General features: G+C 48.0%; 2 protein-coding genes across 2 annotated transcripts in view; one reads left to right on the top strand and one right to left on the bottom strand.

Annotated features, from left to right (window-relative positions):
- PRKDC (protein kinase, DNA-activated, catalytic subunit) overlaps positions 1–27,452 on the bottom strand; it is a 384,813-nt gene extending 357,361 nt beyond the window's left edge. The window contains exons 1-4 of the mRNA XM_077270465.1: positions 27,044–27,452; positions 24,760–24,836; positions 13,707–13,799; positions 9,885–9,959 (exon numbers count right to left, since the gene is read on the bottom strand). Coding sequence (XP_077126580.1) covers positions 9,885–9,959; positions 13,707–13,799; positions 24,760–24,836; positions 27,044–27,251 — 453 coding nt within the window. The 5' untranslated portion in view covers positions 27,252–27,452. The remainder of the gene's footprint in view (positions 1–9,884; positions 9,960–13,706; positions 13,800–24,759; positions 24,837–27,043) is intronic.
- Positions 27,040–27,600, top strand: part of MCM4 (minichromosome maintenance complex component 4) — a 65,685-nt gene continuing 65,124 nt past the window's right edge. The window contains exon 1 of the mRNA XM_077270468.1: positions 27,040–27,251. The gene's annotated coding sequence lies outside the window, so the exon portion shown is untranslated. The remainder of the gene's footprint in view (positions 27,252–27,600) is intronic.

A 27,600-nucleotide genomic window follows, 5' to 3' on the forward strand; every position in this document is an offset into this window, starting at 1 on the left:
TAACGCTCCCCCTGCCTGTCGCACTGTCTCCGGGTGCCGCAGCTCTTCCCCTGTACAGCGGTCACGTGGGACCGCTCATTAAACTTATGAATATGTACTCCACTCCCATAGGGGTGGAGCCCCATATTCATTTCTCTAATCAGCGGTGCCGGTGACCGCTGATAGAGGAAGAGGCTGCGGCACCCGGAGACAGTGCGACGGGCAGGGGGAGCGTTAGGATCGCCGGGACTAGGTAAGTATCGCATGTTTACCTGTCCTCGTTCCACACGCCGGGTGCCGCTCTGTCTTCCCGGCGTCTCTCCGCACCGACTGTTCAGGTCAGAGGGCGCGATGACGCATATAGTGTGCGCGCCGCCCTCTGCCTGATCAGTCAGTGCGGAGAGACGCCGGGACCAGACGCTGGGGAGCTGCAAGCAAGAGAGGTGAGTATGTGTTTTTTTTTTATTGCAGCAGCAGCAGCACCAGCATTAAATATGGCACAGATTTATGTGGAGCATCTATGGGGCCAAACTGAACGCTGCAGAGCATTCCATATGGGGCAGCTTTATAATGAGCATCTATGGGGCCAAACTGAACGGTGCAGAGCATATATGGCACAGCTTTATAAGGAGCATCTATGGGGCCAAACTGAGCGGTGCAGAGCATATAGGGAACAGCTTTATAAGGAGCATCTATGGGGCCATAATGAACGGTGCAGAGCATATATGGCACAGCTTTATATGGAGCATCTATAGGGCCATAATGAACGGTGCAGAGCATATATGGCACAGCTTTATGTGGAGCATCTATGGGGCCATAATGAACGGTGCAGAGCATATATGGCACAGCTTTATATGGAGCATCTATAGGGCCATAATGAACGGTGCAGAGCATTGTATATGTGGCACAGCTTTATATGGAGCATCTATGGGGCCATAATGAACGGTGCAGAGCATTCTATATGGCACAGCTATATATGGATAATATATGGGGCAATAATGGTATGGAGCATTATATATGGCACAGCTTTATATGGAGCATCTATGGGGCAATAATGAATGGTATGGAGCATCTATTTTTATTTTTGAAATTCACCGGTAGCTGCTGCATTTTCCACCCTAGGCTTATACTCGAGTCAATAAGTTTTCCCAGTTTTTTGTGGCAAAATTAGGGGGGCGGCTTATACTTGGGTCGGCTTATACTCAAGTATATACGGTAATTCTGAAGTTTTGAATTTCTTTCTCGTTACGCTGTTTAGCGTTCGGGTTAATTCTTTTTTTTATATTGATAGATCGGGCAATTCTGAATGCGGTGATACCAAATGTGTGTATATTTGATTTTTTTATTGTTTTATTTTGAATGGGGTGAAAGGCGGGGATGATTTGAACTTTTTTTTTTTTTTTTTTTTTTAAATATAAAACAATCTAAAACATTTATTATTTTTTTTTTTACGTTTGGCATGCTTCAATAGTCTTCAATAGAAGCTGCAGTACTTCGATTGCATCTGCTTTACACGGGCGATGATCAGGTCGCCTTTGTGTAGCAGAAACGCTCACTTGCTATGAGTGCCGACCAAAGGTTCCCGGATGCCAAGGCGCATGATTTGTCAGTAGACGTACTACGGATCCATTTCCCAGACTCCTGCACATTTCAAGAATGCTTGAGGCCCCTAGTAACCGACGGCTTCCTTGTAGAGGGGGATCCATCTACCTCAATTATGGGAGATGTCTGATCCACGGAGGGATTCAATCTCTTTGCTCAGAGAAGCCATGGTCTGTTTCCCCCAATGAGGCGAAGGAGAAATACGCCAGTGTGAGCGAGCCCTAACTGTTTTTCTTTTTAAACAATGTACACTTGATTTGACATTGTTTCAGTCACATGATCATCTGATTATCGGTATAATACGCGACAGCAGTCCTATATTGATCACATTGGTCATATTGGTCACATTTTACCACAGCATTCTAGATGTTAAACGGTCAGGATCAGAGTTAGCTCAGACGTGTAACGCAGCAGATACCTGCCACATACAGAGCGGACTCAGCTCCTGACTCGCCTTCATACACTCCCTACTGACGTCATGGACACAGGCAAGGGTTTATTATGTCAAAAGTGTAAAGTATGTATGGGCAGCTAAATGAATAATGCCTGAAAACCTGATGTCCTTTCAAAATCGGCCTGTGTCTTTTATTTATTAGAAAGAAAGGTATATACTGGTATGTCCTTTCTTTTTTTCACCATATCCCAAAAAGAGTGATCAAAGATGACCAGCTCTGAAAATACAATGATTTTGTGCTACTCTTTTCATGTTCCTATCTGTCCACCTAGTGGTCGTTATGTGCACTGCAGTCTGCTTAGCATTTTTCTAGCATAATATAATGAAGATGTGATGGAAAAAAATTGAAATCCAAAAAGGGACAAAAAGGAAAAAAAATAGTTGTTTTTCTAGTTTACTAATGTTATTTAAAAAGACCTGACAAACTGACCATGCAGTCTGATTTACCAGCATAACAGAGATTAGGAGGAGCTGAACATACTGTATTTTTAGGGTTAAAAGATTCAGTACAATTTGGATTTCAATAATATCACTGCTCATTCTGGTCCTGTTTCAGTGATAGGCACCTATTTCTATATGGAAATGACAAAAGACTGGCTGGCACTTCCAAGCTAGTGTGAACAGGTGCATACTAGGAGCAGCCATCTCCATATACAACAAAAAGAAATGCACTCTGCAGTGCTACAGCATGTCAATATGAAATATGAAGAGTAATACTGCTTCTGAATACTAGGAAAAGAGGGATTTTTGGTACTCACAGTAAAATCTCTTTCTTGGAGCCTTCATTGGGGGACACAGGTAACCATGGGTGTATGCTGCTGTCGCTAGGAGGCTGACACTATGCAAAAAAAGGAAAATAGCTCCTTCTCCACAGTATACACCCACTGACAGGCACAAAGTACCTCAGTTAGTGTTAAAGCAGTAGGAGAAGGAACCAAAAACTCAACATATGTACCAACCGAACAAGGAAGGCGCACAGGCCCAATGATGGTACAAACAATTAGGGAGGGTGCTGTGTCCCCCAATGAAAGCGCCAAGAAAGATTTTACGGTGAGTACCAAAAATCCCTCTTTCTTTATCGCTTCATTGGGGGACACAGGTAACCATGGGATGTCCCAAAGCAGTCCCTAGGGTGGGGAACAGAAAAGATGCAAAGAAAAAAAAAAAGAAGACTCAGGTCGGCCGTTGCATAACCGCCGCCTGCAGCACCTTCCTTCCCTGGTCTGCCTCAGGCGAGGCATCAATATGAGGCTGTGTGTCCACGTTCAGGTTTGTTTCAGGCTTTGGTCAGGATTTTATGCAGGTAAAATCCTGACCAAAAATGCACCTGAGGTCACTGGCAGGTCACCTGCGGTGTTCCTGCGTGTTTTGCTCATTGTAGCAACATGCTGCATTCTGAAAAAACGCACCGCATGTGCGTTTTTGCGGGAAAAATGCATGCATTTTTTAATGCACAGTGGAGACGGGATTTCATTAAATCCCCTCCACTATGCTGTAACATCTGGACGCTGCGTTTTTGACGCTGCGGCTCAACGCTGCATCAAAAACGCAGCGTTTCCTGAACTTGGACACATACCCTGAACCCTGTAAAAATGACCAGGTCACGGCCTTACAATCTGAAAAGCCAAGGCCTGGTGACAAACAGTCCAGGAGGCCCCACCGCCGAGCGGATTGAGCCTTCATCCCCGGAGGAGGCTGTTCGTCCTGAACACGGTATGCCTCCAATATTGCTGAACGAACCCAATGGCAATAGTGAACGTAGCAGCTGTTAGCCCGTTACGACGACCTTCAGAGATGACGAGCAGGGCATCAGATTGACAAAAATGATCAGATCTTGAAAAGTAGACTCGGATAGGTCTGACGGGATCTTGTAGAGGGACCTCTCCAGGGGATGGACCAGAGAGACACAGAGAAGGAAGGACAAGGTCTTCATTAATGTGAAATGAAAAGACCACCTTAGGTAGGAAGAAAGGAACAGGCCTGAGAACTACCTTGCCCTGACGTAGAATCAGGAATGGGGAACGGCAGGACAATGCCGCTAACTCAGAGACTCTCCTGATGGATGTAATGGAAGTAAGAAGACAACTTTCTATGACAGGAGAGAAAACATGATGTCTTGAATGGGCTCAGCAGGAGCGCGCTAAAGACAAGGTTAAAAACCCATGGATCTATGGTAAAACGATAAGGGAGGTGCCAGGTGGGCGACTCCTTGAAGAAAGGTCTTTACCGGGGAACGAGAAGCCAGATTTCGTTGGAAAAGATTTGACAGAACGATAGACTCGAGTCAAGACCTGCTTGTAGAAAACCAAAAACGGAAGTAAGAGAAAAGGACATAGGGACCAATCCCTTGTCTTCTCCCCCCAACAGAAGAAAGCCTTTCAGTATCTGTAGAGATACGCAAGGATGCTGGTTTTCTGGTCCTAATCATGGTCTGACTGACCTGATGGAAAAACCAGCCTCCCTCAGGACTACGGCCTCAACGGCCATGCTCATAAACTCAGACTGTGAACTCTGGTGAAAGAGGGGGCTTTGAGAGAGAGGATCTGGACAGCCTGGAAGCTTCCAAGGGGCGTCCAGAGTATGTTCACCGGGCCCATCTTGGCCCGTCGAGCTATAGGATTACAGGGGTCCTTTCTGCCTTAATCCTTTTCACGACTCTCGGGAAAAAGGGGAGAGGCAGAAAAAAATAAGGCAGTTGGAATTGAGACCACAATATTACTAGAGCATCGCAACAGATGGCTAGCGGATCCCGGGACCTGGTAACGAACCAAGGAACCTCGTAGTTCATCGAGACGCCATGAGGACGACCTCCGGGGAGCCCGATTTCGGCATATCTTGATGAAGATTGCGGGACTGAACGACCACTTGCTCGAAGCGAGACCCTGATGGCTCAGAAAATTGGCTGCCCGATTCTCTACCCCCAGAATGTGCACGGCTAATATGGCGGAAACGTGAGATTCCGCTCATGCAAAATCCTTGTTACCTCTATCACAACCAGTTTGCTGCGAGTTCCGCCTCGACGATTTATGTAAGCCACGGCCGTGGCGTAGTCCGACTGTATGCGGACCGGCTGGCTGGCAAGGAGGGTATGCCAGTGGCGAGGAGAAAAGAAAACTGCCCTGATTTCCAGGAGATTGATGGGGAGAGAGGCGTCTTCGGCGTTGCAGCGGCCCTGCGCTGTGTGACGAAGAAAAAACAGCTCCCCAACTGAGGAGACTGGCGTCGGTGGTGATTACCTGCCACCGGAGAAGAAGGAGAAGAAGGAAGGACTTCCTTCATAGGACTGATGCTGATAGCGTCACCAGGTGAAGGACTGCCTCACCTGGAGAGGTAGAAGCACGGGACCATCCGAGGAGACGGTCCTCTTGTCTGAAGACGACCAGAGGGCCATGTAAATAGGCAAAAGGAATGGCTTCCATGGCGGCAATCCTTTTCCCGAGAACTCTCCTGCAAGACCGTAGGGAGAGAGGAGCTGGTCGCTTTAGAGTACAGGTCCCCTGGCAGAGGGATGAAAACCTCTCCTTTGGAGGGAAGACACGGGCTTGGGTCGTGTCGAACCTTAAAACTAGAAACACCAGTTGCTGAGCAAGGGTGAGGAAGAACCTCTCTCTGTTGATAATCCAGTCGAGATGTACCATAGAATCCAGAGAAAACTTAAGACCCTTGCCGCAGTCTCGGCGGGACGGTTCCTTGATCAGAAGATCGTCCAAGTAGGGAAATATGAGCATCCCCTTAAAGTAAAGGATGTCCATGACGCTGTCATGACGTGAATAGTCTGGAAGCAAAGGTCAGGTCAAAAGGGGGGGAGGTGCGTGAACTGATAAAGATCCTCCTGATAAAGATCCTCCTGGATCGCAAACCATAGGAACCTCTGATGCTGAACACAAACAAGAAAGAGAAGAAATTCTCCCGGTTCCATGGAAGTGATTACCAAACGTAGGGACTCGGTTCTGAAAGGCAGATCCGAACGTGACATTTTAATCACTTGAGGTCTAAAAACGGAAGGAACGGACCGTCTTTCTTCGGGACTATGAAAAGAATAGAGTTGAACCCTGAAAACAGTTGATTCCTGGGGACGGGTACGATCACTCCTGTGTGTTGGTAGGGAAAAGATGGCCTGAAGAACCCCTGGGACCTGCAAAATATATCTTGGCGGGCGAGACAGAGGAAAAAGTCTTCCTGGAGGGGGAAGAAAAGTCAATTTTTCTCAAGATTGTAGCAACCTTTTCCTATTAAAAGGACTTTAGGTTTGGACCGGGGAAGTGAGGTGCTTTTCCCGCCGGTGACATCCGTCCAGCTTGGATCTAAAAGGTCTAGGGCCTTGGCAGGCAAAGCCAGTGAGGCCAGAGAATAAGGTGTATAGCAACGATGTTGCTGGGAACCGTGGCGGACCAATCAGCCGCATCAAAAGGAAGCGGTCACAAGATATTTGCCGGCATGGGCAATCTGATGTGCCAGATCTGGCAGCTCATCAGAAGGAGCCTAGAATATCCTAACGAAGCATTCTTGCCCAGACAGACATTGATTTTGACATCCAGGTGGAGGCAAACATGGGACAGAGAGGCACCAGCTGACTCAAAGACTGACTTAGCCAAGGATTCAATCTGTCTGTCCGTAGAATCCTTAAGAGATGCACTATTCAGTAGAGATAAGACTGTCTTGGAAGACAGGCGAGAATCCGGCGAATCCATATTAGGGAATTCTGTCCATTTATCAACAAGATCTGGGATAAAGGGATAGAGAATGCATAGCTTCTTCCTTCCTGGGAAGCGCTTTTCAGGGTGTTCCCAGTATTTAGACATAATCATCACAAATCCCCTGTCATTAGGAAAATGCCGGGAAGGACATTTTACCCATTTGCAGACAACAGAGTGCTCCTGAGCAAGTGCCTCAACCTCCCTTAGGTTCAGAATTTGGGGCAAATTGCCAAGATGAGGCTATAGAGCATCTCTTGCATCTTTTGGGTCTGGTCCGTATATGACTCAGACTGGGAATTCATATCCGATCCAACAATCACCTCTGAGGAGGGGGCATGGGAAGGAGTCCGCTTCTTTTGCCTTGTACCCAATTTGTTCCTGTGAAGGTCGCAGTCAGGTGCATGCGAATCTCGTGAGAGGCGTTCGTAGCACTGGTGGCAGAAGACCGAGGAGGGGGCATGGGAAGGTGCCCATTTCTTTTGCTTTGTACCCGATTTGACCCTGTGAAGGTTGCGGTCAGGTGCGTGCGAATCACCGTGAGACGTTCGTAGCACTGGTGGCAGAAGACAAATGTGGAAGTCGCTCCAGGACCTGGACCAGGGACTGTGAATCTTTTGTCAGGTCTGAGACCGACTGTGACATGGCAACAGCCCACTCCGGAGGGAGGGGAGTGCTCTCATCCCGGGCATTAGATGGCTTCTGTGTAGACACGGTTGAGGGGCTGCAGGACAGCCAGAAGAAAACGAAAAAAACTGGCCTGAATGCCACTTCTCTTTTACAGATGGCACAGGTGTCGAGGATTATAGGGACAGGAATGGGCCTCCCTGAGATAGGGCATGAGTGAGGGACTAGGGCTACTGCTGGGAAGCGCTAAGCCCTTGTGAACATAGAAAATAACCAGTCTGGGCTGGTCCTACCTGCTAACAGAGACGGCACTGTCACTGGTCAGGCTGCAGTGTCCCCAGAACCAGTGCAGGTTAGTAATGGATACCTTCTGTGTCCTTTGAAGCCGGAAGTCGATAGTGACAGACACAGCATGAATCTTCACACGCCTTGCAGACAGAGACACACTAAGCGGGGAGCGAGTCTCAGGTGACCGGGAGAGAGGGGTAGAGAAAACACACTCTCTCTCATTATGCCAAGAAAAAGGTGCTCATCGAAAGGGGCATGGCTAAGCGTGCGGCATGCCCTGATTGGCCGAGGGTCCGGTAAGAGGGCGTGGCTAAGTGGAAGGTGACCGTTGATTTTCTGGGGTCCTGTAAGGGGGCGTGGCTACACAAGAGTCCGGGTGAAGGCCCAAAGCCGGGGGTTAAATTAATAGAGGACATGGCATAATGCGAAGCCTTGGCACCCGCAATGATAGGACCGGAAAAAAAGGCAATAACAAAAGGTCCTAGTCCGGGCATGAAAATTGGCCACGTCTGACAGAAGGTAGTAGGGGCCCCTTTTATTGGCTATGCCGCCGGAGGAGTGCACAGGGCAGGGAGAGGAGATCCCATGAGAGGGGAGAAAGCGCGCGATAAATACGCGCGCTTAAAGAGGCGTGGCTCTGGTCAGGATGGAACAAGGGGGATGAAGAAAAAATGGCCGCTGTCGTGCAGTGACGCCATATTCAGTGCTGCGTCCAGTCACGGGTACAGAGAAAGTGAGAGTGCTGCGCAGCGATATTACCGGCGGAGGGAACGCGCCATGTGAAAACAAAAGAGGCGTGGATGCAGCAGACCTGGTGTAGAGACGGAGCGCATAAGAGCGACATACTGCTGGTACCTGAGGGATGTCCAGCTCCACTTGCACATGAGGTGAGGATTGTCCAGGGGCCCTTGTGGAGAGGGTCGCTATAAACGACTATAGACAAAATCCTTCTTCCCACACCGTAGACGGCATCAACCCCTTCAGAAAAGGGGGGAGGTCACCGCTGGTGACCACCGTCTTCCTCTCAGCCTTCTTCGAGGAGAGGGGTGAGGAGGGAAATGGCGAGGACTGGCCACCAGAATCAGCCCTGGAGCACCCTGAAGGTGACAGGGGATATTGTCCTGCCTGCGGGCCTGAGAGTTGCGATGTGGGTGACACCACACTGCTCGCTCAGCCACCTATGATGGGAAGGCAGGGTGAGAAATTACACCGCTTCCCTGAAGCTCTATCTGAAATACAAAGGAAAAATGTTTATAAAACACAACAGTACCCGTAAAGAAAAAAGGATTAGCTGCGGATCTGGGATAGATCGAAGTCCGCCTCCTACAGACACTAAGCACAAACTGAGGTACTTTGTGCCTGTCGGTGGGTGTATACTGCGGAGGAGGAGCTAGTTTCCTTTTTTTGCATAGTGTCAGCCTCCTAGCGACAGCAGCATACACCCATGGTTACCTGGGTCCCCCAATGAAGCAATAAAGAAAAATCCTGCCCACCCATAAAATCAAACATTGAAGAGAGGTATTCACATTTCAGTGTTAGAGAGGTATTCACACTAGACACGTAGGACCCAGCAAATTTGAGACCGCCTTGTCGCTGGCTGCTGGGCATGCATGAATGGACCAAATTATGAGCCAAGTGGCTCATTTTTTCCCTAGTATCCAGCAGCAGTATTGCTATTCTTATTTCATATTGACATGCTTTGGTACTACAGAGTGCAACTTTTTTTTGGCTTATTTCTATAAATATACACGGATGTCAATCACTGTTTAGGACCACCCACTTGACTGCTCGGCCCAGAATAAGCAGGGATTTCAACACAAAAAATATAAGTTATGCTGCGGGTAATACCCCCAAGTTGCAGATTTTCTGCTGCTGAAAAAACAGCAACTTCCATTTATCTGAATGGGGTCGTTTCATATGAATGGGATGGTTGCAAACTTTCTAGGATAAAATCCACATGTGACAGAGGGTCTCTGTATGTCATCGGGTGGTCCTAATCACTGACTGACTGCCTTCCCTGTATAAGTATGCATTCATAGATGGCTGTCAGTCACTGAATCTTTTCCCAAAACCTTTATATCAATCTGTACAGATGTCTGTAGGAGGCCAGATGGCAGAATATCTACTGGCAAAAGCCAAGAGAAAAAGGTTTTCCCCAATCCTCCACTGAGCCATGTTTGTACGCACAGTGTGACTTCTCGCCAGAGACTATTCCACCATGTAACAACGCTGATCGTTACCTTAATCAGAAGGTCTAGTGCGGCCACTTTGCACTTGGCATACTTTTCTTTCGTGTAAACGATGACACATATTTTCTGTTGGGAAAAAATACATTAAGTTAGTTACAGGTTTCCTTTAATAGATCTATGAAATAAAATGCAACACATTATCAAATTCTTTTTATAAGTCCCACCAATGCCCAACAGATTTATAATGTGGCTCATGAAATTTTGCCGAGGTGTTCACCAGTTTGAAAGGAAAAATTACCAAGCAAGAGATATGAATGAAGAAAAAAAATTGCCAACAGAGGCTGTGGTGCAGATGCAAAAAAAAAAAAAAACTAATAACAGCATAATGAAAGGTTTGTATTTTTTATGGATTGCATTCTTCAGAATCTGAAGAGGCTGAACCCTACGGAGACATATAGTCCTACAACTGCAGCCCAATTCAGCATTAACATTCACTGACAAGAAAAAAAAGGCATGAAAATAAGAGACATTGTAATACAAAACATGGTTTAAAAAGTATAACTTTTTTATACAGCAATTAAGCTGAACATGTATCAAACCGGGCTTTAAGGAAACCTTATAAAGTTGGGTAATGTAAAAAATGGTTCATTCCTAAAGAGAATATCATGATAAAGATCGTGGAGGTACATGTTATACACACCAAGGATTTAGCAAGATTAGTATTCTAAAGTATGTAGCAGGGCCAGCATGCAACAGTGCCCCCCAACGTCACAGGGCCAGCATGCAACCGCATCCCCCGTCACAGGGCCAGCATGCAACCGCATCCCCCGTCACAGGGCCAGCATGCAACCGCATCCCCCGTCACAGGGCCAGCATGCAACCGCATCCCCCGTCACAGGGCCAGCATGCAACCGCATCCCCCGTCACAGGGCCAGCATGCAACCGCATCCCCCGTCACAGGGCCAGCATGCAACCGCATCCCCCGTCACAGGGCCAGCATGCAACCGCATCCCCCGTCACAGGGCCAGCATGCAACCGCATCCCCCGTCACAGGGCCAGCATGCAACCGCATCCCCCGTCACAGGGCCAGCATGCAACCGCATCCCCCGTCACAGGGCCAGCATGCAACCGCATCCCCCGTCACAGGGCCAGCATGCAACCGCATCCCCCGTCACAGGGCCAGCATGCAACCGCATCCCCCGTCACAGGGCCAGCATGCAACCGCATCCCCCGTCACAGGGCCAGCATGCAACCGCATCCCCCGTCACAGGGCCAGCAAACAACCGCATACCCCGTCACAGGGCCAGCATGCAACCGCATCCCCCGTCACAGGGCCAGCATGCAATTGCATCACCCCCCGTCACAGGGCCAGCATGAAATAATGTCCCTCCTGCCGTCACAAAGCCAGCATGCAACAGTGTCCCCCACCGTCACAGGGCCAGCATGCAACGGTGTCCCCCGCCGTCACAGGGCCAGCAGGCAACCGCATCCCCCATCACAGGGCCAGCATGCATCCGCATCCCCTGCCACAGGGCCAGCATGCAATGGTGTCCCCTGTCACAGGGCCAGCATGCATCCGCATCCCGCATCACAGGGCCAGAATGCAACAGTGTCCCCCGTCACAGGGCCAGAATGCAACAGTGTCCCCTGTCACAGGGTCAGCATGCAACCGCATCCCCCATCACAGGGTCAGCATACCATGGATCCCCCATAACACAGCCAGGAACTCCTTTGTCCCCTAAGAGACCAGCATGTCACAATGTACACTATAACATTACTAGCACCTCCTCATTACTCATTGGTGTGAACTATCACTTCATCATCTATCTAATATGAAGCCGAAATAAATGCAGGGTATTTTCAGATTTATTAAAGGGAATCTCTCAACAGGTTTTTGCTATTTAATCTGAGAGTAGCATAATCGAGGAGCCGAGAGCCTACAGTGATGTGTTACTTACTAAGTTGTATACCATAGTTTCAATGCAATCACTTTTGTCAGCAGGAGATTATCACTAGAGGAATAGGTCTCACGTGCAGGCCAGTCAGGCTCATCTGTGTAACCCTGCCCCCACCACTGATTGGCAGTTTGCACACAATGCACAGTGTACACAGGAAGCTGCCAGTCAGGGGTGTGAGCGGGGGCATACACAACTCAGAAGTCTAAAGGTACCGTCACATTAAGCGACGCTGCAGCGATAGCGACAGCGATGCCGATCGCTGCAGCGTCGCTGTTTGGTCGCTGGAGAGCTGTCACACAGACCGCTCTCCAGCGACCAACGATGCCGAGGTCCCCGGGTAACCAGGGTAAGCATCGGGTTGCTAAGCGCAGGGCCGCGCTTAGTAACCCGATGTTTACCCTGGTTACCAGCGTAAAAGTTAAAAAAACAAACAGCACATACTCACCAGCGCGTCCCCCAGCCTCTGCTTCCTGACACTGACTGAGCTCCGGCCCTAACAGCACAGCGGTGACGTCACCGCTGTGCTTTCACTTTCAGTTTAGGGCCGGCGCTCAGTCAGTGTCAGGAAGCAGAGGCTGGGGGACGCGCTGGTGAGTATGTGCTGTTTGTTTTTTTAACTTTTACGCTGGTAACCAGGGTAAACATCGGGTTACTAAGCGCGGCCCTGCGCTTAGTAACCCGATGTTTACCCTGGTTACCAGTGTAAAATATCGCTGGTATCCTTGCTTTTGCTGTCAAACACGGCGATACACGGCGACCTAGCGACCAAATAAAGTGCAGACCTTCTAGCAGCGACCAGCAATTTCACAGCGGGATCCAGATCGCTGCTGCGTGTCAAATACAGCGATATCGCTATCCAGGTCGCTGCAACGTCACGGATCGCTGGCGATATCGCCTAGTGTGACGGTACCTTTAGGGTACCGTTACACTAAACGATTTACCAACGATCACGACCAGCGATACGACCTGGCCGTGATCGTTGGCAAGTCGTTGTGTGGTCGCTGGAGAGCTGTCACACAGACAGCTCTCCAGCGACCAACGATGCCGAAGTCCCCGGGTAACCAGGGTAAACATCGGGTTACTAAGCGCAGGGCCGCGCTTAGTAACCCGATGTTTACCCTAGTTACCATTGTAAATGTTAAAAAAACAAAAACACTACATACTCACCTTCTGATGTCTGTCACGTCCCTCGCCGTCAGCTTCCCGCACTGACTGTGTCAGTGCCGACCGTAAAGCACAGCACAGCGGTGACATCACCGCTGTGCTCTGCTTTTACTTTACGGCCGGCGCTCACAGTCAGTGCGGGAAGCTGACGGCGAGGGACGTGACAGACATCAGAAGGTGAGTATGTAGTGTTTTTTTTTTACATTTACAATGGTAACCAGGGCAAACATCGGGTTACTAAGCGCGGCCCTGCGCTTAGTAACCCGATGTTTACCCTGGTTACGAGCAAACATATCGCTGGATCGGTGTCACACACACCGGTCCAGCGATTACAGCAGGTGATCCAGCGACAAAATAAAGTTTCAAACGATATGCTACGACGTACGATTCTCAGCTGATCGCTGCTGCGTGTCAGACACAGCGAGATCATATGTATATCGCTGGAACGTCACGGATCGTGCCGTCGTAGCGACCAAAGTGCCACTGTGAGACGGTACCTTAAGCTCTGCTACATCTACATCAGACAAAACAAGGATTCTATCAACACTGCACCAAGCAGTCCAGTAAGTGACACATCGCTGCAATCAGGGTACCTGAATCTACATTATGCAGCTATGAGATTCCCTTTAAATAAAGCAAATTATGCGCCCACCATGTACCCTTATTCTTAGCACTCTGACATTAATGAGGTGATAAAATAAAGTGTGAAATTTAACTGTTCCTTAGAAACTTATAAGACTTAAGACCTTACCTTAATTTCTAAAGCATATGGCTGTGATTGTTGGCCTATCTTCTCGAGGAAGACGCACAGGAACTTTAATGCTTCTTCTCGACAGTCTCGATACTATAGTTGAAAGGAAATTACATTAGAAAACAAGGGCCCATGTTCAGCTGTAAAATCCTGCAATAGGGTCAGAAGATCCGGGACCACAGGAGCGGACATCATTGGTGCAGCCACACAGGGACCCAAAAGGAAGGGGGCCACCTCTATCTCCAAAGTAGGTGAAATTGTGCAGTATGATGAGCTACTGCACTGCAAAGGGCCCATATTCTGTTCATGCACAGGGGCCCCCTTCTGTCCGTGTCCGCCACTGTGGACCACAAACCATTTCACACGGATGTAGAGTAATACAGAGTTCTATGTCAATCACACTGAATCGGGCAACTCTCACCCACCACCACCAAAAAATACAAGCTCTAGGTAATAGGTATTGTTCATGATGCATCTCCTGGCAATGCCCAGGCAGGATCTGTGCAGTGACCAGCCAATGGTCCCCGCTCACTTTCTTGTAAGAACGGTCTATGTAACATCCTGACAGTATTCATATGGAGATCAGCGACTTCACTTTTGCTTATTAAAGAGAACCGGTCACCAGTTTTGTCATAACAACTAAAACGATTCAGGCATCACCAAACAGCCGCACACTGAGCAGGGCGCGGGTGCGCCGCTCTAGAGCCTACATTACTACGCCACTAGCAGTATCGGGTACCTTAAAGAAGTTGTCCACTACTATAACTTTTTTTTTTTTTTTCATAAATCTTGCTATTATGTGCCACTGAAAACATCTACTGTGTTTATTTTAGCAATATTACCTTTTATCATGCTGTAGCAGCACATCTTCAGTGCTGGATCCAGCTCTCATGGGGTTAATCGACAACTTCCTTTCTCCTGACTTACTGTGCTCTAATACTACAAGTTCCATGATGCATTGCACTCACCTGTAACTCTGCACCTGGCACACCCACTCCAAAACACACCCAAACCCCTCCCTCCTCTCCCCCCTCTAGCTTCAAAAAGATTTGTGATGTCATTTCTGTCCAACCTCCTCTTTTACATTTGTCCAACCCACACTCCATTACACACAGATAGATGGATAGATAGATACATACATACATACACATATATCTGTCTATTTCCATAGATATGTCCATATCCATGTTTCTAAACCCCTTCACCCCTGGAGCTTTTTGTTTTCGTTTATCGCTCCCCTTCTTTCCAGAGCCATAATTTTTCCGTCAATATGGCCATGCGAGGGCTTATCTTTTGCGGAACAAGTTCTACTTTTGAACGACACCATTGGTTTTACCATGTCATGTAACAGAAAATGTGAAAAAAATTCAAAGTGCAATGAAATGGCAAATAAAGTGCAATCCCACACTTGTTTTTTGCTTGGCTTTTTCACTAGGTTCACTAAATGCTAAGGCTGTGCACACGTTGCGGATTTAATTGCAGATACGCAGTGTTTTTTGACGCACTGAATTGCATCAAATCCGCAGTGTAGTGCACAACCAATGTAAGTCTATGGGAGCCGCAGACTTGTGCACATGCTGCGGAAAAAGCCGCACCGAAACGCAACTTTTTTTTCTCGCAGCATGTCACTTCTTTTGTGCATAACTGCAGCGTTTCTGCACCTTTAGACTTTCATTGAGTCGGGCACATCCGCAGATGTAAAAAAGATCTGCAGTTTTGCTGCGGATGTGGGTCCGAGAAACGTTGCAGCTCGGGAGAATGGAAGTGTGTGGACGGTGACGGTGTGCGTGTATGTGTGTGCGGGCGGGGTCTGCGGGCTGTTCGGATGTGTGCTGCGCTGTGCGGGACTGTTCAGGTGTGTGCGGGGTCTGCGGGCTGTTCGGATGTGTGCGGGACTGTTCAGAGGTGTACAGCCCTGTGCGGGACTATTCGTGTGTGTGCGGGGCTGTTCGGGTGTGTGAGGGACTGTTCAGGTGTGTGCGGGGCTGTGCAGGGGGTCTTTTGGGGTGTGTGTGCAGGCATCATCCGATGGGACTACAAGTACGCAGCATCCAATCTGCAGCTCATTCAAATGTAATCCGGACAGTGGACACACACCCTACGCTATCCATACATCTATCAATAGATATATCTATCCAGACACATCTACAGATAGATATATGAATAGATAGATGTATGCATCTATAGATCTATCTACACTGTGTTCCAAATTATTATGCAAATTGGATTTAGGTGTGATAAAGGTTTAATTGTTTTGTTTTTCAAATAAACTCGTGGATGGTATTGTGTCTCAGGGCTCAATGGATCACTGAAATCAATCTTAAACACATGTGATAATTAGTTTTCCAGGTGATTCTAATTAAAGGAAAACTACTTAAAAATGATGTTCCACATTATTAAGCAGATCACGGTTTTTAAGTAACATGGGAAAGAAAAAGGATCTCTCTGCTGCTGAAAAGCATCAAGTAGTGCAATGCCTTGGTGAAGGGATGAAAACATTAGAAATTTCCCGAAAACTTAAGTGTGATCATCGTACTGTTAAGAGATTTGTGGCTGTATCTGAGCACAGATGTGTTTGTGTTGATAAAGGCATAATGAGGAAGATTTCTGCCAGGCAAGTTCATCGGATTAAGAGAGCAGCTGCTAAAAAGCCATTACAAAGCAGCAAAAAGATATTTGAAGCTGCTGGTGCCTCTGGAGTCCCTCGAACCTCAAGGTGTAGGCTCCTTCAAAGGCTTGCTGTGGTGCATAAACCTACTATTCGGCCACCCCTAAACAGTGTTCATAAGCAGAAATGGTTGCATTGGGCCCACACATACATGGAGACTAATTTCCAAACATTCTTGTTTACTGATGAGTGTTGGGCAACCCTGGATGGTCCAGATGGATGGAGTAGTGGATGGTTGGTGGATGGCCACCATGTCCCAACAAGGCTTCAACAACAACAAGGAGGTGGAGGGGTCATGTTTTGGGCCAGAATCATGGAGAAACAGCTGGTATGGCCCTTTAAGGTTCCTGAAGGTGTGAAAATAACCTCTGCAAAGTATATAGAGTTTCTGACTGACAACTTTCCTCCATGGTATAAAAAGCAGAAATGTACCTTCAGGAGCCAAATCATCTTCATGCTAACAATGCACCATCTCATGCTGCAAAGAAAACCTCTGAGTCATTGGCTGCTATGGGCATAAAAGGAGATAAACTCATGGTGTGGCCACCATCTTCCCCTGTCCTCAACCCTATAGAGGACCTTTTGGAGTATCATCAAGCAAAAGATCTATGAGGGTGGGAGGCAGTTCACATCAAAACAGCAGCTCTGGGAGGCTATTCCGACTTCATGCAAAGAAATACAAGCAGAAACTCTCCAAAAACTTACAAGTTCAATGGATGCAGGAATTGTGAAGGTGATATCAAAGAAGGGGTCCTATGTTAACATGTAACTTGGCCTGTTAGGATGTTTTGGAGTTAAATAGCTTTTTGTTCAGTGAATGTGACCTCTTAATGCTGCAAATTCCACAAATTAGCATTTTCAGTTCTTTAAAACATATTAAATGTTTAGAAATTCTACTGTGCCTAATAATTTGGAACAGTGCATTTTGAGTTTTTATTCATTTTGGAGATTATACTGTTATCATTGGGAGGTTTATTCAATAAAATTCGATGTATAATCTAACGGGTGATGACTTTTATTAGACTGACTGTCATTTGCACTGACCATTTAGGAAAATCAGAGAAAAATGTCATTTGCATAATAATTTGGAACATAGTGTATATGTAGATCTGTCTATCCATTTCATCTATCATCTATCTGTCTATCTGTGTGTTTAATGGAGTGTGGGTTGGGCAAATGTAAAAGAGGAGGTTGGACAATAATGACATCACAAATCTTTTTTTTTTGTTCAATAATACATCTTTATTTAGCTTTCAAAAACGCACTAAAACGCCTAAAAACCGTGCAAAAACCGCACCAAAAGCGAATTAAAAAATGCATCAAAACCGTGCAAATAAACTGCATAAAAAACGCATCAAAACTGGAAAAAAAAAAATCACCAAAATTGCATCAACACTGCACCAAAACCTGCATCAAAACTGCGCAAAAACTGCATCAAAACCGCACCAAAAACTCCATCAAAACCGTACCAAAACCACACCAAGAACTGCATCAAAACCGCACCAAGAACTGCATCAAAACTGCAAAACTGCACCAGGTTTTGATGCAGGTTTTGATGCAGTTTTTGGTGCAGTTTTGATGCTTTTTTTGGTGCGGTTTATGCGCGGTTTTAATGCCGTTTTTGGAAATAAGTAAATAAACGGAAAATGTGCATGATTTGAATGGAAACATGCATGAAAAAACAGATTCCAAGGCCGTATTCATCATTTCACAGCTCAGTTTCATACGTTTTTTTGCCGGATCCGTCGCTGTGCGTTTTTTCGCCGGACAGAAAAAACATTCCTCTGTATGTGTTTTCCATCCAGCGGAAACAGCTTTTTTGACGGATCCGGCAAAAAACGGATGAAACGTGTGGCCATCAGGCGCAATCTGGCGCTAATACAACTCTATGAGAAAAAAACGGATCAGTTTTTTTCAAAACTCGCCGGATTGTGCCTCATGGCAAAAACCTGATGTGTGAAAGCAGCCAAATATATGGATAGATACATCTATGTATCTATAGATATATCTATCTATAAATATATCTATGAATAGATATATCCATAGATATATAATAGAAAGGCCGATGTTTCTAAGGCCTCTTTCACACTAGCGTCGTGCACTGCACGTCGCAATGCGTCGTTGTGGAGAAAAAACGCGTCCTGCAAAGTTGTCTGCAGGATGCGTTTTTTCTCCATAGACTTTTATTAGCGACACAGCGCGACGGCCCCTTACCGACGCTAGTGTAAAAGCAGCCTAAGGGTATGTTCACACGTTCCTGATTTCAATCCTTTTTTTTCCAGGTCAAAAACCGCAGCTCTTGGCAGAAGACGCAGGTGCGTTTTTGGTGCGTTTTTGGTGCGGTTTTTGATGCAGTTTTTTATGCAGTTTTCTCTGCAGATTGTTTGTGTTTGACACAAATATAGCTTTAACTGCAGTGGGGGAAAAAAAAAAAAAGAAATGATGTCATTTCCTTGTCCAACCCTTTTCTTCTTCCATCCTCCATTTTGGGACTAAACACCAAAATGAGTGGACGTGTTTTGAATGACAGCGCTCCGCAGAGTGCTGAGCGTAGGCCAGATCACAGCCCGCGGATCCAGCTCTATCCAGCTATTTAAGTCTACGTTCACATTTGCGGTCTGCGCCGCAGCGTCGCCGCATGCGTCATGCGCCCCTATATTTAACATGGGGGCGCATGGACATGCGTCGCACTTGCGTTTTGCGCCGCATGCGTCACTGCAGCGCACGCATCCGGGCGCAGAGGACGCAGCAAGTTGCATTTTTGCTGCGTCCAAAATCAATCAAAAAAAGGACGCATGCGGCGCAAAACGCAGCGTTGTGCATGCGTTTTGCTGCGTTTTTGTTTGCGTTGTGTGTTTCGGCGCCGACGCTGCGGCGCACAACGCAAATGTGAACATAGCCTAAGTGCCACGTATTTAAGTGCCACGTATCACGTATTTAAGTGCCACGTATTTCAGTACCACGTATTTCAGTGCCACGTATTTCAGTGCCACGTATTTCAGTGCCACGTATTTCAGTGCCACGTATTTCAGTGCCACGTATTTCAGTGCCACGTATTTCAGTGCCACGTATTTCAGTGCCACGTATTTCAGTGCCACGTATTTCAGTGCCACGTATTTAAGTGCCACGTATTTCAGTACCACGTATTTCAGTGCCACGTATTTCAGTGCCACGTATTTCAGAGCCACGTATGTAAGTGCCACGTATCACGTATTTCAGTGCCACGTATAAGTGCCACGTGCCACGTATTTCAGTGCCACGTGTTTCAGTGCCACGTGCCACGTATTTCAGTGCCACGTATTTCAGAGCCACGTATTTCAGAGCCACGTATTTCAGAGCCACGTATCACGTGTTTCAGTGCCACGTATATACGTGCCACGTATTTTAGTGCCACGTATTTAAGTTGCACGTATTTTTGCTATTGTAAGGTGGCATTAATCCCGGTTAATAATGGAGAGGCGTCAATAAGACGCCTATCCATTATTAATGCTATTAAAGGGTTAAATGGTGGAAAAAAATGGCGTGGGCTCCCGCGCAATTTTCTCCGCCAGAATGGTAAAGCCAGTGACTGAGGGCAGATATAAATAGCCAGGAGAGGGTCCATGGTTATTGGCCCCCCGTGGCTACAAACATCTGCCCCCAGCCACCCCAGAAAAGGCACATCTGGAAGATGCGCCTATTCTGGCACTTGGCCACTCTCTTCCCACTCCCTGTAGCGGTGGGATATGGGGTAATGAAGGGTTAATGCCACCTTGCTATTGTAAGGTGGCATTAAGCCCGGTTAATAATGGAGAGGCGTCAATAGGACGCCTATCCATTATTAAGCCAATGAAAGGGTTAAAAAAAAAATACACAAAGACTAGAAAAAAAATATTTTAATGAAATAAAGACACCCACTTTTTGACCATATTTTATTGTACGCTCAATCCGTCCTGAAGACCCTCAACCTGAAAAAGAGGCAAAATAAAAAAAACAAATTCATACTCCCTGGCCCTGTCCGCAGAAATCCATCGAGGGTCCCACGAAGATCTTCCATGGAGAACAGACACATCCAGAGATATGTCTGCTCTCCACGGCTGCAGCAACACACTGACAGGAGCCATAGTTCCTGTCGGTGTGTCACTGCGCATGCGCGAGCGAGTTAACCGGCGGTCATTGACCCCGGCACTCTCGCTTAACGGCAGTGCTGCGTGGGAAAGTTCAACGCAGCTGTACTGCCGTTAACCGAGACGCCGGAGCCATTGAGCTCCGGAACAGTACGCGATACACTGCTAGGAGCTTCGCTCCTGGCAGTGTATCGCCGGAGAGCAGCCGATCGGCGTGGGACACTCGGTTTATGGATTCTGCGGACAGGGAGTATGAATTTGGTTTATTATTTTTGGATTTTTTCATGGAGGATCGAGGGTTTCGCCTACAAGTGTGGTGTTGGTGAGTATATACTCTATGTTATGTGTTGTATGTACTGTACTGTGTGTCATGTATGTGTATTGTGTGTAGGTGTTTGGTGTAAACTTTACTATTGTGCTAAGTCGCCGGACACAGGGACAACTCTCCCATCCTAATACCGGATGGGAGTAGTAGTCCCATACGGCGACTTAGCACAATGGAGGCACTATCGTCGCATGGGGACAGACACACACACACACACACACACACACACATATACACACACACACATACATACCAAATCAATCAGACGCCCGACATCGATCCCCATGCGACGGTATGCCTCCATGATGACAGTCTTCAGGAACGACACTCCGCCCACGCACTTCCGACGAACAACTTCCGCCCGCTTCCCCGCACTTCCGGCTGCTGCGGTTCTGCACCACAAACCGCAGTAAAACCCGCAGATATATTTTTGATCTGCGGGTTTTACTGCGGTTTTGACCTCACAATGGAGGTCTACGGGTGCAGAACCGCTGCGGTTTAGGAAAAAGAAGTGACATGCTCCTTCTTTTTTCCCGCACCGATTCATCGCGGCTTTTTAAGGGAAATTCAGGACCGTGTGCACAGCGGTTCCTGTTTTCCATAGGGGTACATTGTAATGTACCCTGCATGTAAAACAGCTGCGGAACCGCAGCGGCAAAACCGCTGCGGTTCTGCAGTAAAAAACGCACTGTGTGAACATGGCCTAAGGCTACTTTCACACTTGCGTTTTTAGCAATCCGACTTTTTGGGAAAAAAACAGATCCTGCAAATGTGCTCGCAGGATGCGTTTTTTACCCATAGACTTGTATTAGTGACGGATCGCGATGGATGGCCACACGTCGCGTCCGTCGTGCAACAGATGCGTCGTGTTTTGGCGGACCGTTGGCACGCAAAAACGTTCAAGTGAACTTTTTTTGTCCGTCGCGTCCGCCATTTTCTACCGCACATGCGCGGCCAAAACTCCGCCCCCTCCTCCCCGGCTTCAGAATGGGTAGCGGATTTGTTGAAAAACTGCATCCGCTGCCCACGACGTGCACAAATTTCACAACGTGCGTCAGTACGTAGGCCCGACGCATAGCGATGGACCCGTACCGACGCAAGTGTGAAAGAGGCCTTAATGAGCGTTTAATTTAATTTAGAAAAAAACGGCGTGGGCTCCAGCGCAATTTTCTGCGCCAGAGGGGGAAAGCCGACGGCCGGGGGCCAATATTTGTAGCCTGCTATGAATATCAGCCCGCAGCTGTCTGCGTAGCCTTTACTGGCTATTAAAATAGGGGGACCCCCCAAAAAAAATGACGTGGGGTCCCCCTATATTTTATAGCCAGAAAGGCTACGCAGACAGCTGCGGGCTGATATTCATAGCCTAGAGAGGGGCCGTGGATATTGGTCCCCCCCGGCTACAAATACCAGTCCGCAGCCACCCCGGAAATGTGGCACTTAGCCCCTCTCTTCCCACTCCCGTGTAGCGGTGGGATATGGGGTAATAAGGGGTTAATGTCACCTTGCTATTGTAAGGTGACATTAAGCCGGGTTAATAACGGAGAGGCGTCAATAAGACGCCTATCCATTAGTAATCCAATACTAATAAAGGGTTAATAAAACACACACACATTAGGAAAAAAGTATTTTAATATTCTTCATTTCACCATAATTCAGCGCCTGCAAAAAACGTAAAATAATAAACCGTATACTACCTGTCCGCCGTAGTCCAAATAATAACGAGTGTCCCACGACGATCTCCCCTATAGAACAGTGACATCGGGTGATGTCACTGCTCTATAGGACCCTCAGTGACACACTGACAGGAGACAATGGCTCCTGCAGTGCATCACTGAGGTTACTAAAGTTCAAAGTCTTACTTTATGGCAAAAAGCTGCGTGGGAAAATTTCTCATACAGCAATGCCATAAAGTGAGACTAGGGACTATTTTCTCACAGGGGCGTAGGAATACATTGTGAGGAATACATTGTGGAAGGATACCTTCCATCATTGTGTTCCTGGAGCCAGCAGATGCTCCTGCTCTTCACGGGAGATCGTCGAGGGACACTCGTTTTAATTGGATTTCTGCGGATCAGGGAGTATATTGGTTGATTATCATTTTAATATTTTTTACAGATGACACTGGCTTCGGGGATCAAGGTGACAAGTGATGGTGAGTATTTACTCTGTTATATGTACTGTATGTCCGTATGTATGTTGTATGTATGTCCGTATGTATGTTGTATGTATGTACGTACTGTATGTGGCATGTTGCATGTCATATCTTGTATGACGTCGCATGGTGCATGTCGTCGCATGGTGCATGTCTGCCGCATGTCGCCGCATGGTGCATGTCGCCGCATGGTGCATGTCGTATGTTGCATGTTTTCGCATATCGCATGGTGCATGTTGTCACATGGTGTGTGTTTTATGTATGTATGTATGTATTTATTTATTTTTTTTACATTCAACACATTAGCCGGATGATGGGACTACTACTGTCATATCATTGGCTAATGTGTCACTCACTGTCACTGTAGCAGGCAGAGCCCGATGGGACTTGTAGTCCCATCGGACGATGCCTGCACACAGAGACACACACACACACCCCAAAGACCACCCCCCCAGCAGACCCCAGCACATACCGGCGCCGGCCCCCTCATACCGGCGCCGGCCCGCACAGCACCGGCGCCAGCCCGCACAGCACCGGCGCAGGCCCGCACAGCACCGGCGCAGGCCCGCAGAGCACCGGCACCCGCACAATCATCCCTGCCTAGCCCCGCCCGCACATCCCTGCCTAGCCCCGCCCGCCCCCAGCACAGCCCCGCAGTCAGCCACCAGCCCCGCCCACAGCCCAGTCACTCTTGATGAGTGACTGCTGACTGTGAGGCTGGCTCACGCCTGCTTCCAGAGTCTGGAAATTGAAGTGACGTCGGCGGAAATAAGCGGCGGCTGCAGCCTGGGGGTCACGTGACCCGGACTCAGCCGCCGGAATAGCGCCGCTCACAGGCGAAAACGGCAACGGAAGGTAATTACACAATTCATCAGGGGCCCCGGGGGGATACATTGGGGGGTTAATTGAAAGTAGTGGACAACCCTTTTCATACCAAGGGTCCCTCTCTACATTTTCTACCCTCTACCCTGGCACTAAACAACCAAGTAAACCCCATGACTAAGACCCAGGAGGGTCGAAAAGTTGGGTTTTGTGTCAAAGTATATCACTTCACTGCTTGTGGTTTTGTATCTATTTTTGAATAAACTGTGTAAACACGTTTGCAAAACTAACAAATAAGAGTGTGCGGTGCATCTCTACTACTACGTTCTGGGACTATCACGGTCCGTTCCGCCTGCACCTCGTACTGTAGACCAGAGTGCACACCATTTTCTCCTTATCCTGTATGATGATACAGTTGGGTCTGATGGGCATGGTTTCGAGCCTTTCCATCCCTACCCCGGCTGTTCACCATCCTCCTTCTTTAACCCATGTGGATGATGCCTTGTGTAATCCACATTGCTGGGCGAAATTTTGCACTATGCATTGCGCTACTGCGGGCAGAGCACAAAACATAAGTGTGTATGTGGGGCAAAGCATAGTGCACAGGCGTGAGCCGTGATTTATGTGCACAGGGGCAGAATTTTGTCTGGCAATGTGAATGACGCGCGGCATCTTCAGCGCCAACTAAAGAAGGAGGACGGCGAGCAGCAGCCGGGGAGGAGGGATGGAGGCCTGAAAACTCACCCAACAGACCGAACCGACCCGATTACCATATAGAGTGGGAGAACTTCAAAAGGTTTTTGGAGGGGTATATATGGGGTTATATAAGCATATATATAGGTAGTTGTTAATGACAAAACTGGTAACAGGATCCCTTTAATGTACAACTTAGGCACATTTTGCTTTAACCCCTCACCTCCTTAAAAAAAATGGTTTTCTTTAAGTGGGAAGTGACAATGGCTTATTTAACACTGACTTACTTCTTCCATGGTAAGGGACTTGTGGATAAACACCAGCAGGCCATATTCTTTAGAGAAGACCAAGGATGTGTTCAAAGCTAAAAAAGAAACAAAAGTGTTTACAAGTGGCTACAATTAAAGGAGACTGTAAAATAGTCCATCCTGTAGTTAGAAGAGAAATTATTGATCACAGTTTGTTGTGGAACTTTCACCAACAGCACAATAAAAGGTCAGCGACTGGGGTTTCTACAAAATCCACCCTCGTGCTGTGTCCCCTGTGGGTAAATACTGCTGCAGATTTTATGCACACATTGTCCTATATATTACAAAGGGTGAAATATGTGCCGACATCTGCAGCAGAAATTCATATAGTCAATTTCAGGTCAACTTTTCTGCAGCAGTGGACGAAGCATTAGGCAGGATGCATTTACCGGTCACGATTATTGTGAACAAGTAATCCTGGGAAAGCTCGACAATCGCGCAGCCGAACAGGCGGCTGATCACCAGACGAACGTCCAAAAGCTGATGTGTTATGTTATGGAGGAGCCGAACAGATTAAGGCCACGCTCACACGTTCCGATTTGTGAGCAAAGCTTGCAGCCGCAGAATCATGACAGTGTGCAGACCTCACACACCGGCAATACCAGGAAATCCTGACAGTGTGCAGACCTCACACACCAGTAATACCAGGAAATCCTGACAGTGTGCAGACCTCACACACCAGTAATACCAGGAAATCCTGACAGTGTGCAGACCTCACATCAGTAATACCAGGAAATCCTGACAGTGTGCAGACTTCACACAGCAGTAATACCAGGAAATCCTGACAGTGTGCAGACTTCACACAGCAGTAATACCAGGAAATCCTGACAGTGTGCAGACCTCACACAGCAGTAATACCAGGAAATCCTGACAGTGTGCAGACCTCACACAGCAGTAATACCAGGAAATCCTGACAGTGTGCAGACCTCACACAGCAGTAATACCAGAAAATCCTGACAGTGTGCAGACCTCACACAGCAGTAATACCACGAAATCCTGACAGTGTGCAGACCTCACATCAGTAATACCAGGAAATCCTGACAGTGTGCAGACCTCACACAGCAGTAATACCAGGAAATCCTGACAGTGTGCAGACCTCACATCAGTAATACCAGGAAATCCTGACAGTGTGCAGACCTCACACATCAGTAATACCAGGAAATCCTGACAGTGTGCAGACCCCACACACCAGTAATACCAGGAAATCCTGACAGTGTGCAGACCTCACACAGCAGTAATACCAGGAAATCCTGACAGTGTGCAGACTTCACACAGCAGTAATACCAGGAAATCTGAGCTGAGATTTATTCAAATTTTTTTTTTCATGGCTGTCAGGAAATCATGACAGCGTGCAAACCACTCACACCAACAAATCCCTGTAGTATTGATGTCTTGTTTTCAGCATAGATCACAAACCTATGGGTCAGAGCTGCTAGCAATCCGCTGATTGAGGTAGCACAATTATTGGCGCAGCTCTGTACATCATTGGTAGGTTTTCACCACATCATAGGGAGCCAGCAGCACCTTCCACAGCCGGACATTACATATTGTGGCAGATTAGGGGCTCCGGGCCCCTCGCAGTGGGCTGATCAGGGGTGTCAGGAGTCGGAACCCACCAATCTGGTATTGACAAGCCTTTCTAGGGCCGAATTCAGACATCTGCATTCACAGTCTGAGTACAGACCGGCCATGGATCTCCTGCCCCAAACCTGATAGAATCATGAAGGCCTGAGGCTGACAGCCAGGAGACCGGCAGCGGGCAGCCTGCACATCGCCAGCCGACCTCGGACACCTACGTTTGACCTTAGGTTCTAGTAAAACTCCTTTAAATATAATGCACCAAGAACGCGGAGTATATGGTCTATGGGACTGGAGGGAGCCGAGCACAGCCATCCGGTAGCTCCCGGCCCCAGCACAGCCATCCGGTCGCTCCCGGCCCCAGCACAGCCATCCGGTAGCTCCGGGCCCCAGCACAGCCACCTCTGACACATTCTTGGGTTTGGGGGGTCCCAGTGATCAGCAAGTTGTGGGTTCGGCTACATTACTGCCAATAGAGACCGGCCATTATGGAGCTACAGAACATGGCTCATACAGCAGCTGCACTTTGTGGGAGAAGAACCTCAGTGATTAGAAGATATGAACTCTACCAGTACTCAGGCTGTTGTGGAACTACAACTACCATCATGACCTGCACTCAGGATGGACACGTGGGACTTGTAGTGTCACGACAGACGATGCGCTCTCCCCCCGGTCCTGCACGCACCCAGCTCGCTGCTGCCCGGCGCGGAGATCACACACTCCTCTCCCAGGCTCCGTAGGAGGCTCAGCGCCGCCGCACAACCCCCGGGATCCCCGGAGCCGAGGAGACCGTGTAATTCGTGAAGACTGGCCAGGATTCCACTCGCAGACTCAGGGATGGCGGCATTTCCTCCACCGCCATCATCAGAAGGACCGGCACCGCACGACGACATGTCAGCAAGACGGGGACTGACCGGGGAGGCGGGAAAGCAGCGCTAAAAGCAAACACCCGTCACACACGGGGCCGCCAGGGGGCGCGGTGTCCACACTACCAGCCAATGCCAGTACTGCACAGCCGTGTCATCAGGAAGTGAATGTGAAACTATCCTCTCTCTGTATTGTGCGACATGTCGGGACAGGCCGGCTATTGTGCAGTGTACAGATTATATACTGTGCGACTTGTCGGGACAGGCCGGCAATTGTGCAGTGTACAGATTATATACTGTGCGACTTGTCGGGACAGGCCGGCTATTGTGCAGTGTACAGATTATATACTGTGCGACGTGTCGGGACAGTCCGGCT

The sequence above is a fragment of the Ranitomeya variabilis genome, chromosome 6 (genome assembly GCF_051348905.1).
Source record: "Ranitomeya variabilis isolate aRanVar5 chromosome 6, aRanVar5.hap1, whole genome shotgun sequence".
Lineage (NCBI taxonomy): Eukaryota > Metazoa > Chordata > Amphibia > Anura > Dendrobatidae > Ranitomeya > Ranitomeya variabilis.